The 15,866-nt window shown below is 35.2% G+C and overlaps 1 protein-coding gene across 1 annotated transcript in view; it reads right to left on the minus strand.

The window, feature by feature from the left end:
• Nucleotides 1–15,866, minus strand: part of fancc (FA complementation group C) — a 38,243-nt gene that overhangs the window by 7,890 nt on the left and 14,487 nt on the right. Inside the window, exons 5-11 of the mRNA XM_051117188.1 lie at nucleotides 12,235–12,342; nucleotides 9,890–9,954; nucleotides 9,578–9,742; nucleotides 9,332–9,488; nucleotides 3,525–3,580; nucleotides 2,944–3,043; nucleotides 2,633–2,708 (exon numbers count right to left, since the gene is read on the minus strand). Coding sequence (XP_050973145.1) covers nucleotides 2,633–2,708; nucleotides 2,944–3,043; nucleotides 3,525–3,580; nucleotides 9,332–9,488; nucleotides 9,578–9,742; nucleotides 9,890–9,954; nucleotides 12,235–12,342 — 727 coding nt within the window. The remainder of the gene's footprint in view (nucleotides 1–2,632; nucleotides 2,709–2,943; nucleotides 3,044–3,524; nucleotides 3,581–9,331; nucleotides 9,489–9,577; nucleotides 9,743–9,889; nucleotides 9,955–12,234; nucleotides 12,343–15,866) is intronic.

Below are 15,866 nucleotides of genomic sequence, written 5' to 3' on the forward strand. Positions count from 1 at the left end.
TATTTTCCACAAGTTGGCATGAATCTTTAGGGTCTTCATGAAATGTCTGCAACATACTTTGGTTAAAATTCCACAATGGTCGTATAAAACAACATCTTTTTACATTGTCAAAAACAGCTCTGTTCACAGCGACCCGTTTCGGTGCATGTGTCTTTAAATGATTATGAGCTACTGCTCACCCCGCCCCTCTCTTCTGTTTTTTGCGTTGGTGCGTTACCACCAAAAACAAAACTAATCCACTGCGTCCTCAGTGGCTCTGATGTCAGGAGAAAATGAAAAATCTTATGTTCACTTTTACATCCAACTACAAAACACCTGCATTGCTTACGAGACACTGTTGTCGCTACAGCTCGCAAACATCGAGAAATGGCGGACAGCTGGCTGAGGGTGGAAATGTGCTATTACGGGACAGCTTGATTTAGAGTTAATGGATTTTTATCATTACAGGGTGTTTGTGTCCACACACAGTTAAAACACATGTATATGCAAACACTATTCAAAAGTGAATTTTGCATCTGACGTCCCCTTTAAGGTCCAAATATATGTCCAAATAATAAAACTTATTATTCAGTGATTTTTCAGGTTAAAAATCAGCCATTTATTTTTAAATGAAATATTTTACAAGAGATAGTGTAATCTTATAATCCCCTAGTATTTTTAGGGATGCACAGTATTAACAGAATGATATCTGCCGATAATGTCTTTAAATTTAAATATAGGCATCAGCCCGATATGAAAAATTATGCTGATATGTCTTGCCGATAAGAGGAATAACTCTTAAGCTCAGGGTGTGCTAGCAATTTGATCACATCAGCAGTGTGGCTCATTCTTAAAGCAAAGTTTTGCTTGAATGGTGATTAGATTCACTCAGTTTAATCTGTGTGATAGAGTAAACCATAATAGCAGGTGCAGTGGCAGCAGTGGCAGCCTCCCCCGGGTCCTAATGCCCGTTTCGTAAGAAGTTTTAATTACGTAGGGGGAGCCATTGGCCTACTCGTGTAAAATACACAAATAACATTTATCATGAGTATGTTTTTATTTAAAGGTCAAAAGTTCAAAAAAAAAAAAAAAAAAAAATATATATATATATATATATGAATTTATTCCTTAATGTGTAATATGTTATATTTATGAGCTCTAAAAGTTTTTCAGAATTTTTTACAACTCTTTTGATTTAAACCATCTACAAATGTTAAATCTTAAAATAAAATATTAAGGTTACCACTGCATTTTTCTGAAAGAAAAAAGAAAAAAAAATGATATATAGTTTATTTTTTCAAAGCTTCAATATACTGTCATTAAAAGAACTTAATTATTATTTATTTAATTCTAAAATATAAGTTCTTGTTAAAAACTAACCAAAATGAAAAATAATTTGCTTATAATTTCCGCACAGGAGAGACAGGTGCTGTTTCAATACAAAAGGAAATATAGCAGTATCAGCATCGATTATTGGCCAAAGTGAGTTGAAAAATATTGGCATTTTGGATATCTGTAAAATTCAAATATCGTTCATTCCTAGTATTTATGTTTTTAAATTTCTTTAGAGTTTGTTATTTTCAGTATTATTTATTAGTAGACATAGCTTTTGCTATGAGCCTTATCTGAGCCATGTTGAGTTTCTTTCTGTTTGTTGTTGTTCTTTCAGATTTTCTTGTTTCTTTGTCATATATTGATATTTTCATGTCATATATTGACAAACTCAGTAACTATAATAATAAAACAAAAAAAAATTCCCATCCAAAGCCCTTTTGCTACACACAATTAAATTGCTTGGTATAAAAAACTCATTTAAGGTCATGTTTTATTTTTAATATAAATCATTTACATATAACAGTTCAACTTACCCCTTAACATGACACAGTTTACCCCTATAGTTTTTGGAGAAAAAAAAACTTGATATACAGTGCTGCTTGAAAGTTTGTGAACCCTTTAGAATTTTCTATATTTCTGCATAAATTTGACATAATCAGACTTTCGCACAAGTCAATTTCACCTTCAAATTAACAGCTAATGCTAGAGATTCACATACTTTTGCCACTGACAGATATGTAATATTGGATAATTTTCCTGAATAAATAAATGACAACAAAAATATTTTTCTCATTTGTTTGATTAGGCTCCCTGTCTACTTTCTACAAGCAGCACTGTATACCCCAAAATATTTCACTACCTGACTAGAGGCCAAAACTCACTGATGCTTCAGAAGGAAAAACGATGCATTAAGAGCACCGTAAATTTAACTCTTTTGTCTTCTGGGAAACATTTAAGTATCTTCTGTAGCTTCTGAAGGGGAGTAATAAATGAAAAAAAAGATGATATTTAGGCAAAATTTGTGGGACCTGAAGGATTTTTCCGAAGAACAGCAGGCAGTTTAACTGTTTAGGACAAACATGGGACTCAAAGGACTTTTATCTGAAATATCTTATTCAGGTCAGTACTAAATAAAAAAAATAACATGCATTTTATATGATCCCTCTTTTTTTGGTAATATAATTAACATTTTGCAGATTCTGCAAGGTTTATGTAAGCTTTTTGACCTCAACTGTATATACAAAGTAGCACCACTTACCACACTCTACCCTACAAACATATGTGCATAAATTCTCAGAGATAGCAAGAGATGCTGTACCTGATGGTGCTGTCAGTAAAGGAGTGAGTAAACTGAGCGTCACGTGTGGGAAGAAGGCTCTGAGTGGTAGACGTTCCTACAAATCATATATGCACACAGATATCACAACAACTCCATATATGAAATACCACCTTTGTGTCATTTGAGAGTCACAGACTTGTCAATCATAACAACTCCAGAGAGGCTGTGCGTTACTATTTCTCTCTCTTGTTTTTTTTTCTTGTTTATGGCTCTGTGGGAGTCCATATTTTTGGAAACCATTATTTTTGCGATTCAGTTTGGCGCTGCTACTGCCAGAAGTCAGACTGTACCTGTGGTTCCTGTCCATTCAGTCTCTGGAGAAAGCAGGCAGTGAAAACCTGTATGAGGGCTCTCACAGCCAGGTTCTCATCAATCTCTGTCAGCACATTCCTACACACACACACATAATTTTACACTGTTTCTGAAATGAATTTGCTGTGGCGTAGGTAAAATGGTCTGATTTACTTTAACATTTTAAATTCTAATAAATAATAATGAGGGACACGGCAACACAGAGGTTCAATCAATAATTATCACAAAATGACAGTTAAATACATACTGTTATGTCCATTTAAAACAACAAAACATATACACTAACGCATTAATTAAAAAAAATGGACATGCTTTAAATGAGACTTTAGAACATTTTAATAGATAGGAAACCATTTAGTACATATTGAAAACTTCCAATAGCAGCCTAAATCAGAAAAATATAATCACAGACATAATTGAATAATATAATATAATATAATATAGACAGTTATAAATGGGCCAGACGGAATTTTTTTTGTACTTTTCTGAGTTGATTTAAGAAGAATGGTTTTAAAGATAGTCTAAAATAAATAAAATGCACAGAAAATATAATATTCACCTGTAAATCTCGTTGACTGTAAGGAAGATGTGACAGTGATGGGCTGAAGCTTGAGGCTGGTGGGGGAAGAACATTGCAAAATTTTAGGAATAATGAATTTTTGTCATCTCCTCTCTCAACCACTAGGGGGCAATGCTGTAATAATAATGAGGACCTGAGGCATCTTCCATAGATCCTCTCCCATAATTCACTTCTGCAAGTTAAACAGCCAAGTTTCTTACCAACAAAATGCACATTGCTTTATTATACAGTAATATCATCTGTTTTACATTCATGTGAAAGAGAGTAAAAAATTACATCCAAGCAGCTGTACATGCATGTCTGGTGCGGCACGTAAACTTACATGCTCATATTTTAATAGAACAGGTTTCATTAATATACCCATAGTTCGTAAGGGCAAAGAATGCCATAAAAACATTTCACCCAGACCCAAAACATCAGTGCTCCAGAAAGCCCACATGTGCCCCTGCGGTCTTTGATCCTTAAGAGCATTTGTCTTTGTTTGCGCATGTGTTTGTGTGAGTGTGTGTGTAGGCCACAGGGAGAAGCCTCATTATTCTCTCCTTCAGTTGGGACCATTAAAACATCTGCCCCACCCAGCCCACAGGCACCCTCATCTCCCCTCTGCACGCACACACACACACACACACACACACACACACACACACACAATCCTCACACACCACCCCTCTCCAAAGCCCCCCCAAACCCCAAAGCATCTAAGATATTCCCGTAACCTCGGCTATTCAACGCTTGCCAAAAGCCGCCAATTTGCTGCTCCAATAAAAAGAGACGTATTTCGGCAACAAACATTAGATGGTATGATCCCGTCTCAAAAACAGAAGACAGAGCGATAGACGAGAGAGAGAGAGAGAGATCACAGGTAGAATACAGAGTTCACCAACTCACCAACAGCCAATGTCATAAAACCAATGAACGGAAATGTATGACTGCAATCACAAGCAACTTTTCGCACAAATATTAAAAAGCACCTGGAGCTGAAATGTCACTCTTCACCTGATCTTCATAAATAACTAGTGGTGGGCGGTTTGACCAAAAATCTTTATCATAATTCTGGCGGTTTCACGGTTTATCATGGTTTTCCCCTGACTGTTTCTTTACGAATTAGAAGGCATGAAATAGAACCACCGCATTTTAATTACGATCCAAACAAACATATAGCATGAACAGTTTTTAATGTAAATTAGATTGTATAATTTAACAATTTAAAGCAAACACTGAATGGTTTGACCTTAGCTTTGTGAAATTATGCTACATAAAACAAAAACAGCAGATGAGCAGAATGAGGACGCAAATCCATTATCTGCCAGCAGGTGGTGCTTACAGAACAGCGACAGTATAGCATATCTTTGGTTACTGCTTTTAAATACTCCATCAATATGCATTAGAGATGCATATGCAATATGCATATTTCAGAGATGCATTCATATAAACCCCCACCTAATTCAGTATTTAGGATTTTCTTCCAATAATTTGCGCATTGTGAGTTTGCTCTGCCTGCTTTTCTCCTCTTTGCTCTCGTCTTGCTAGTCTCTGGCTTCTGTTAACGGCCATTTGCAGTTGGTTTATTTGCCCAGTTAAAGAATTAGTAGTGTGCTATTAATATCTCTAAAAGTTTTCCAACCATTAGTCAGAAGTATATGAAGTTAACAGGGATCTCCTCTCAATTCACGATGCTGTCTATATTGCTTAACAATTTACACCGCCGTTTTTTTTTTTTTTTCATACCGTGTGTCTAATTCAAAGCATTTTATGGTTTGAACTAGTATATGACCCAGCACTATATCGATTCAGACACAATCTGAAGTTCAGACAGTTTTCTGAAGGATCATGTGACACTAAAGACTGGAATAATGAAAATACATTAAAATAAAAAGTTATTTTCTCAGTTAATTGTAATAATGTTTCACAACATTGCTGCCATTTCTGTATTATTAAGCTGGCCACAAACTTTTTAACGGTAGTGTGGTTGATTCCAGTTTCTCTCCAGTTCACAGGTGTCTTCTTGTCTGGGATCGAAATCGCAGGCTTTGCATTTTCACTAAACCTTTTGCCAGCTTGGAGAAACATTTCTTTTTAAAGGCATAGTTTACCCTTGCTTAATGGGGTCCTATTATGCTCTTTTACAAAGTCTTGATTTTGTTTTGGGGGTGTACTAAAACTCTCATGCTCTCATGCTTGGTGGTTCGAAAAACGCATTATTTTTTAACATAATTTACATGATTACAATACATTTCTCCCAGCCTGGCACATATGGCTCAATTGGTTCCGGGTTTAATGAAGGCCCGCCTTCAGAAAAACGAAATGTGGTGTGATTGGTTAGCTGTCTCAGTGCGTTGCGATTGGTGAACAGCTTAGACGGTGTTTCAGTACTGCCATGCCCTTGTCAAAGAAGCAAGTTCCGTGGACAACTGTTAGCGCAAGCTAGATTAAAGTAATTCTTACATTTTAAATATGGATATTTTTCTTACAAAAATGAATCGATTCACTACTGGAGTCCTTTATTAACCCACCGGAGCCGTGTGAGGCACTTTTTATTATGGATGGATGCATATTATTGGACTTGTTTTGGACTGATTAGGAGAAACACCTGTCTATGCAATTCTAAAGCTTGGGAGTGCCAGGATAAATTTTAATGAAACTCCGATTGCATTTGTCTGAAAGAAGGAAGTCATATACACCTAGTAAATAATACGCTACAGTAGTGTTGGGTCCTATCGTCAGCCTGCAAGATCACCAACACATGATATTATCGTGCTAATGTATTTAATTATTTACATACTTAGTTTCATTGCCCGAAACCAGCTCCAGCATAAGGCTAAAGGCTAATAACATTATCAAAGAACATCATCACTGATGAAGTTTATGCATTTTAAAAAACATTTGCGTTATAAGTAAAGCTATCTAACCTGTATGATGAATAAATCTCTTACCGCACACTGCACACATCTGCGGCACGTTACAGCTCTGAAGCGGTCACTCTAGTCAATGCTTGTGTTTATACCCACCGCGCTGCGGCTCGTTGAAGTGGTTCTCTACGCTGCATCGCTAAAGTTAGGGTTATCCTCCACCTCATCCCTACCCTCCCTCCCAGAATTCGAATTTCCGTGGGCGGGATTTAATTTAATGATATTCTAATGGACCGTGTTGTGACATCACTGCAGGTGGAAAACAAACGTTGTAGTCCAAAGGAGCTGTTTGTTGTAGTTCTTGAAATAGGATTTTTTAAAAACGAAATATCTCCTTTTGGAGTGGACTTTGAGATTTGTAACTTTGTAGATCTTTTTTATGCCCAAAGATACACACAACACACTGACTAAAGTTCAAAAAGTGAAAAAGCATAATAGCACCCCTTTAAAACAAATTTATTTTGCTCATCACACAAAGTTTTAGTAGAATTAGGTCCAGTTTTACAACATCTATATTTTTATTACAATTTATTTAGATTTGACTTTTTTTGGCTTGACAGACCCAGTCCTTATTTACTTTTATTATATGGAAAAGACCAGTCATGATATTCTTCACAAATTAATCTTAAAGCTGCACTCCGTAACTTTTTTTGGTTACGGTAACTTTTAATCTCCTTACTTTAGCCCGATTCACAACGGTAATCTTATAATAATGTTTTCTAATTTGAATGGTACTGGTAGAAATCCACGGGGAAAAAAATCGAGCATGCCGCTGCATCATTACGTCACGTTTGTAAACATAAAGAAGGTATGCTGGCTAGTACGCCATATAGCATAAGAGGATGCTGTAGGTGCTGGATCGTCTATAGCCTCTCACACAGCAGCTGGAATAATCAGACTTATCATTTTGATGTGACTGAAATTAGATTATATTTCAGTTTTAAACGTGCATCTGATTACAGATAGCCTACGTGGGATTACACAAGATTTGTATTTTAAACAGAACCAGTTCTAAGGAAGAATAATTTGCTTTTTGGTTTAAACGTATTTCTTTATATGAAATTCAAATGGTATGACCATTAGAGATTAGACTGTACAGAAACTGAAGTCTATACACTAATACACACTACATACATGTAGTTACGCAATGCTGATGTTGTTAACATTAACAATTTCAGAACAAAGTATGATAATAATAATAATTTGCACAGTTTGATGTGATATGAGCTAAGCAGTCGTTAGGTTTAATCACCATTGGTAGCGCGATTTATTGTAATACTTTTTTTCCCTCAGTTGATCAGAACAAAAGTGGCAGACTTGTTACTTACTTGTTCAGATGACAATATCTGGTGAAAATTCCTATTTGGGTCATATATTCCAAGACATAGGCTAGAATTTGTTATTCCTAAGAACAGTGTCCACACCAGTGCAGTGACTGACAACCACACATTAACTCAGAACATTAGATTCATCCATGCTGGAGCCGTGCCGGTGCACAACCCACGCAATGAAGATAATTCCGCAAATAACTGCAACTGCAGGTTTAAACACAGAGATGGTGACAAAAATGGCAAAACTTACAGACTGCAGCTTTAAGTATTTACGGAAAAAGAAAAAAGTCATCCAGTAAATAAAGACATAAAGTGCTTGAAACAACACAAGGATGAAGAAATGATCAATAAGTAAAAAAATATTATACGTAAAAAAAAAAGTATTAAAAATCTCAATTAAGAGATGGCACGTGACATAAGCAGAGGCATAAGAAAGGGTTGTCTGCTTTATTTTTTTATGAAGGCTGAAGCTTTCTCTCCCTAGTGAAAACAGATGGGCTTTCTGAACACTCATCCATACCTTCTCCTAACACTTCAGGGAGGGTCAATTACAGCATGGCAAAAACATCCTCTTTCTGGCAATGGGATGCTGGAAGATGCTGTTTATTGTTATTGGATCTTAGCTGTGAGGAAGGTGGATGAAAACAGAAATGTGAAACTAATTTCTGGTTTCCCCTTTTTGATTGCGGTTTAAACAACTTGTTCCTGCAACGTAAACACACCGCACAGTTCAATCTGCACTCAGCACAAACAAATAAAGAGTTGAATTCAGCTGCATTAGGGCCTCATTTTACCTGTCTGTACTGCTCAGAACAAGACGCTAAACAGATCATAACGAACCTCACCGACTGCTTGACGACATGTAAATGAGGTCCTGATTTTAAGCTTCTTCACGTAAGAATAAAACAGCTACGTAAAGATATGCATGGACCGCAGGCCTGCTTCACGTCACGCTATTTGTGCCTGTTCTCAAAAAGAGGCCAGCATTTTATACAACACCGTTAATCTTCACACGCTGTGTACCATACAAACAACAGACCATCAAATTCCTTCTTTACTACCATAGTTTTACTGTCAACACAGCAGCACCGAATTAATTAGCAACCGAAGCAAATATTATGACATGCAGTACTAGTTGCCATCAAACATAACAGTGTGAACTGTTGCTAATAAACATGATGATGGTCTGTTGCCGCAAGGTGCTGATATATTTGTTTAACAGTTTTTATGAGATATGGGTATTAATATTTCAACAATATGCAATATGTGGGATCAAAAGTCTGATATCACTAGTAAAAATGCTTGAGTTTTGCATTATGATTAAAAAAAAAAAGAATAGTTTGAACAGTTTGAAAAGTGAAACATGGAAAAAAATTTATGTATTCAAGTTTTGTCCCCCTTAAGAAAGAAAGCAAGAAAGAAAGAAAGAAAAAAAGACAGAAAATCATTTGAACTCACATTTGATTATTTTCAGGATTAAATTTTCAGATTCAAATCATACCGGTCTGGAAAGCAATTTGTAAAATATAGACGAAATCATGCTTACCAGATAGGATGCATTAACATGTTTGTCCAGACTCTGTATCATTGTTTCTTGGTCAGACAGCACAGATTCCAGTAAGCTCACTGCTGCCCCCTCCAGACAGGTGGGACTATAACACCACAGGTTCACTATGGCCTCATCCTCCAACACAAGCCTCTTACTGTGTAGGACAGAAAGACAAAAAACAAACATAATCTATATGCTGTCATTAAATGCTCGTCACATCTGACAAGTGACAATGTTGATCACCTGATCAAGGCCTCATTGACTTCCTTAATGAACTCTGGATTCAGACAGGAAGAGCCACACAACAACGAATGTTTCAACAGCACTCCAATGAGAGGAGACATCTGTGGATATGTGACCAAAGCAACACATGCTGTTGATATGGTATGAATATTCCCATCTGAACACCTAAAAAATAAATGAGTAAGTGTTGAGATCTGATTATTTGTCACAGTTTCACAGTGCTGAATAATACTAACTAAACAAACTGTTTTTCAGCTGTAGGACACAAGCAAATTAAAATGCATGTCCAGATTGATATAATAGTTTTATTACCTGGCTGATATGTTTGGCAAGCCGTCACAGCTTTTAATGACCTCATCTGTCATCAGTGACACCACCTAAAAGTGACAGCAGGACACAACAGTTTCAGTTTTACCTTTGAGTTTACAAATTTAATGCAATTTAATTTTATTAATCACTTCAAACTTTAACATGGCTTCAGTTTCTGATTATGAAGTCATGTACGAACAGCCAATTTCTCAAGTAAAAAAGAGTGGAAAATACATTTAGGGCTGAGAAATTTATCTAGTATTCACAATGTTTTTGCTTCACAACTTCAGAAGCAAAAATAGTTCATTTTCATGACTCAGTAGAGTTGGAAATAACCAAGGGCTTGTGGCAAAAATGGCACTAAAATGAACAAAAATGCCCTATAAATTCAAGACAAAGGAAAAAAAAATCCCCCTGCACAATTAAAAACAATGTATTATGACTGTCGTGAATAACACTAAATGTAAAAATTAATGAAAAATTTAAATTCGTGGAATCACATTTGTGACCCTGGACCACAAAACCAGTCATAAAGGTCAATTTTTCGAAATTGAGATTCATACATCATCTGAAAGCTAAGTAAATAAGCTTTCCATTGATGTATAGTTTGTCAGGATAGGAATTTGGCAGAGATACAGCTATTTGAATATCTGGAATCTGAAGGTGCAAAAACATCTAAATATTGAGAAAATCACCTTTAAAGTTGTCCAAATGAAGTTCTTAATAATGCATATTACTAATCAAAAGTTAAGTTTTAATATATTTACTGTAGGAAATTTACAAAATATCTTCATGGAACATGATCTTCACTTAATTTTCTAATGATTTTTGGCATAAAAGAAAAAACAATCATTTTGAGACCATACAATGTATTTTTGGCTATTGCTACAAATATACCCTGGTTTATTGGTGGACTGGTTTTGTGGTCCAGGGTCACATTTGGATTTGCTCACACTGTATCACATTGCTTTTATGCTTGTTTTGCGCAGCGTTGAGCCTTATAACCAATCAAACAGGTTCTGTTGAACTTAGGAATGCATTGGCCAATCAGAGGCGCTTAGATTAGTCAGCGTTGAAAATGCCGGAGCTGTTGTTAAGTGTGCACACTTGGAAATTCCCTCATTGGAAACAACAGTGCAGATACGCTGTAAAAAAAATATAAATTTTATAGTTTCAGTGATTATAATGTGAGTTTTTGCATAAATTGACTAGACTAACGTCATGGATCAACATATTTGTCTGTGAAGCCAGAATGTGACGTGACCAAAACGAAAAACAAAGTTTTAACGTTATATTGTTTTCTATATCAATATTAATAATCATTATTACAATATAAAGAGCAATAAGCAATAACCTACAATAATGATTTGTCATAATATTTCACCCTTGTAAGCTCCTGTTTTTTATAATTTAGACTCAATTTGAAACAGTCTATTGATATTGACAACAGTTTAAAATATTGATTAAAGTAATTGGCTTAATTACTCAAGTAATTAGTAAATAGGCTTAAGTAGTTTAAAGACAACATAGTATGGTGATTATAAAAAGAAGGTGATTATAAAAATTGCCGTCACGGATGTAAAAAAATGCCCCGGAAATAAATTTCAGGGGGGAAATATTGCAAATATTAAGTACATTTCTGACCCTGATTCACAATGTATTCACAATGTTTTTGCTCTAGAACTTTAGATCCCAAAATAGTTTATTTTCATGATTAGGTTCAAAATTTATGTTTAAATGAACCAATTATATGATTTGTTTGCATCATCACTCATTTGTTTAAATCACATATATATTTATGAAAAGATTCAAAATGAATAATGCTGATGAATAAAACTGTATTATTTAAAATTTTTACTGTATTTTTTTTTTTTGCAATATGCATGGCAATATAAGCTCTTTAGTTGAAACAATATTACCTGTTATTGGCAAAAAGAAAAAGATAATATGAAAAATCAATTGACTGAAAAAGCAGAATTCGTTCAGCTATATGTGAACCTGGAACACAAATCCAGTTGTAAGTAGCACAGGTATATTTGTAATAGCCAACAATACATTGTATGGGTCAAAATTATCAATTTTTCTTTTATGCCAAAAATTATTAAGATATTAAGTAAAGACCATATTCCATGAAGATACTTTGTACATTTTCTACCATAAATATATCAAAACAATTTTTGATTAGTAATGTGCACTGCTAAGAACTTCATTTGGACAACTTTAAGACTGGTTTTAACTTTATGATTTTAACTTTATTTGTGGTCCAGGGTCACCTATTGTCCAGACTCTCTATCACACTAACAATACCATTATTAACATTTCAAGGATCTGAACAGTGATTGTCAAACCTTCTGAAGAGCCTCCGAGTGGTACTGCTTCGGGGTTAATCCAGCATGTTTTACCGTAGCATGTGCTACACTGCCCTCCTCGTCCGAGACCAGATGACACAACATATTCTGTCCGGAACAGACACATAACATTAAACAATTCTGACGACAGCTTTTAAACACAACACCTTCCATTTATGGCAAAATTTAATCACACACCATCAAACACCAATAACTGTGAATTACTTTGCTTTGTGTATGATTGGACAACTATTTGCTCATCATAAATACGTCCCCATGTTGCACACAAATAATTAGAAAGAAAGAAAAAAGGACAAAACAATCGGGTGGCAAGGCCTGTCTGTTTATGAAAGCGCAGGGTTTAAGCCTTGACAGAAAACATGTCTGCTTGTGGTGGGGCCATGTGGTTTCTTTAGGTTTACAGTATGCTAAGATGTCCTCCACAGACCCAAAGAGGCTCAATTACTACCATCTGAACAGCAAAAACACTGCAGATCACACTTAACTCTAAGCTGGGCTGCGGCTACAGCGCGGGCCAATGAAACACAGCCTTTCTACATTCTCTTGTTTTTTTTTCCTCTACCTTGAGGTGGAGAAACATGGCATCTGCCATGATGATTTTTTTTTGTTCTTCAAAGTGGTAATTTAGACAGCACTAAACCACATGGATGCCCAAGCTAAATCAAAACAACTTACAATATGCCTAAAATGAAGGATAGAAAACAGAATGTTTGAGAGGAGCAAATATTGACTTCTCAGATGTTTTACGATCAAGGCATCACAACATGACTCTCATAGCTGAAAGATATTTAAACAAACAAGCAAACTGCATATATTATAAAACTTTAAATGCTAAAAATGAACTACATGTGCCACATGATTTAAGTGCATTCAGGTTCATTTTGACCTGAAAGAGATACATAAAGATTTCTAAATAAGTTTTTAGTACGAGAACCAAACTGCATGCGGATCTATTTTGACCTAGATGTCTTTTAGATTTGTCTCAACATATTTTTTCTCAAAATATATTTATCCTCCCTATAACACATTTTTTAAAATGATTTTTAACTAGTCAATTTGAAAATGTAACTACAACATGATTCAAGTAACTTTTTCTTTATTACCCCTCTAGTTAAAGAAATGTCTATTCCAAGTGCATGATATAAATGTTAAACAAAGCGCTTGTTAAATATCTTTGAAGAAAAGATGCATGAACTACATCTTGTTCAAACTTGTCTTATACATATGTTGAGAAATAATACAACGAAAAAGCTTTAAAAAAAAAAAATAATTCTCAGAAGTCAAGGTAATTCAAATGAAAAATGACTGAAGGTACAACAGCTAGGGCTGCCCTTTGACTAAAGATTTTTCTGGTTGACTAGCAGTCATTCATTTTAAGCATTAGTCGACTTTTAGTCCAATGTTTAATTAATAAACCATATAAATCATAATAATGAGCCTTTAATTGCCTACACAGCCTAATAAGGCTTAAGCGTACATACAGCTTGCCACCTGGCAGATATAATAATTATGAATGTGTCTGGGAAAAACAGCAAGGAGACTGCATTAACATTTTAATAATTTATTAATAATGCTGTATGAACGTTTCATACGGATTACATAATCTGTTTTCTAAAGAATTTGTTTTCTATTTGAATTGGTTCATTTAAAAGTTGACATTTCACTCTCTATAGATATACATTTCATGTCTGTAGGATTTTTAAAAGTTTCACGCTCAAGTTCACAGAGACGACAGAAAGCGCATCCTGTTTGCTTTCATTATTTTACAAAAGCACAATGTTTTGTTGTTATCGTGAGTAAACATAAATAAACGTAGAGTCTTTACAGATTCAAAAAATTTATTACTTTTATCTGTATGACCAAAAATGACAGAACAAGTGACCGCACCGGCGCCTACGTCTGTCTTTCAGCTTCCTCACTCTACACAGACACTTGAATAGCGCACAATTTTCTAGGTTAACATTAGATTGAGCGGCCATGTAAAGTTGCTACTACTTACATATTTTAGATGCAAAGACATATTTGAGGTCGAGGAATGATAGGTGAGCATTTGAATGTCCTGCCCGATGTACTATATTACCACATAGACCAGCCATTAACAATCTGTCTGTAGTAGTTCTTTACATGTTTTTTTATTTGATTGTGCTTCTTTTCCATCGTTTTTTTTCTATGTAAACGTGGACACGTTTGACTGTTGCACTCGTTTCTCTTACAACGTCTCATGCATGAAACGGCATCATAAAAAATCATTGGCATACTATCAAAATGTCTAATTTTAACGGCAATATTTCTAATCAAATTTCCTTGATTTGTAAAAAACCTATAGTTCACAGTAATTAAATCAATTAAGTTCAATGTTAATACCGGTCATTTTCAGATTATATGTTGTTATGAATTTCATATGTGACCCTGGACCACCAAAAAAATAAAAAAAATAAAATAAGGGTCAATTTTCTGACCCTTGGCCGAGATACAACTATTTGAAAATCTGGATTGAGAAAATTGCCTTTAAAGTTGTCCAAATGAAGTCCTTAATGCATATTACTAATCAGAAATTAAGTTTTGATATATTTATGGTACGAAATTTACAAAATATCTTCATGGAACAAGATCTTTACTTAATTTCCTAATGATTTTTGGAATAAAAGAAAAATTGACAATTTTGACTCATATAATGTATTTTTGGCTATTGCTACAAATATACCCATGTGACCTATAACTGGTTTTGTGGTGCAGGGTCACATATAATGATGTGTGCATAAAAATGTAAAAACAAAAAAACACTTTCTTTCTTTTGAAATTTGATTTTTTATTTTTTTTTATTTTTTTTTTTTAAAATTTAATTAACAATAAAACCTTGCACACCTGAAGACAAGGTGCGCAGGAATATACCTGAAGGTGGTCATGAGACCGAAACATTGTAAATAAAACTTTTTGACACTTTTGCAAGTATTGGTAGTGTGCGGGATTTTTCTTTGTTGTTTAATTTTTTGAAATTTAAAAGTAAAGGAATTATTCATGTCAGCTGAGGGCTACATTTAATTTGAGGTTTCAAGAAAAGAGAAATAAAAAAAAAAGGTAAAGTGACAGAGACATTAAAGACGAGGTCATTCTGCTGAGCCTAAAATAGTTCTCAAATGCGTCTGCAGAGGTGAATGTACAGTACTTAAAAAGGCCACACAAGTCTCTCAGAGGACTGCTTCCAGACCCCCAGGAGCCCTGGAGAAGCAGAGGAGCCATCAGGCATGGTCTGGTCTCTCTGATGTGGAGAGAGAGAGTCAAGCTGGCGCTCCAAAGCAAAGGATCACAGAAGAATGGGCAACAGGCCCTTTAATAACAGACAAAAACGTCTCTGCGGAAGCTTCGTCATTCTTCTTCGTCTCTTCTTCTGGGCTAAACCACCCACATGAAGAACATGACCAAGTTGGCTTCGTGAATGACAGGACCGTTTGTTTATTCATGCCAAGCAACTAAAGGAACACGGGACGTTGCTGCCGTCGAGGGGTCAGCTGGAAACAACCCAGATGATCCTCACATTGTAACCCATGCTGATCGACATGAAGAATTTCTCAGATGGGTGAGTCTTTACATGTTGACAGTGACAGTAAACA

Source organism: Labeo rohita, chromosome 8 (genome assembly GCF_022985175.1).
Source record: "Labeo rohita strain BAU-BD-2019 chromosome 8, IGBB_LRoh.1.0, whole genome shotgun sequence".
Classification (NCBI taxonomy): Eukaryota; Metazoa; Chordata; class Actinopteri; order Cypriniformes; family Cyprinidae; genus Labeo; species Labeo rohita.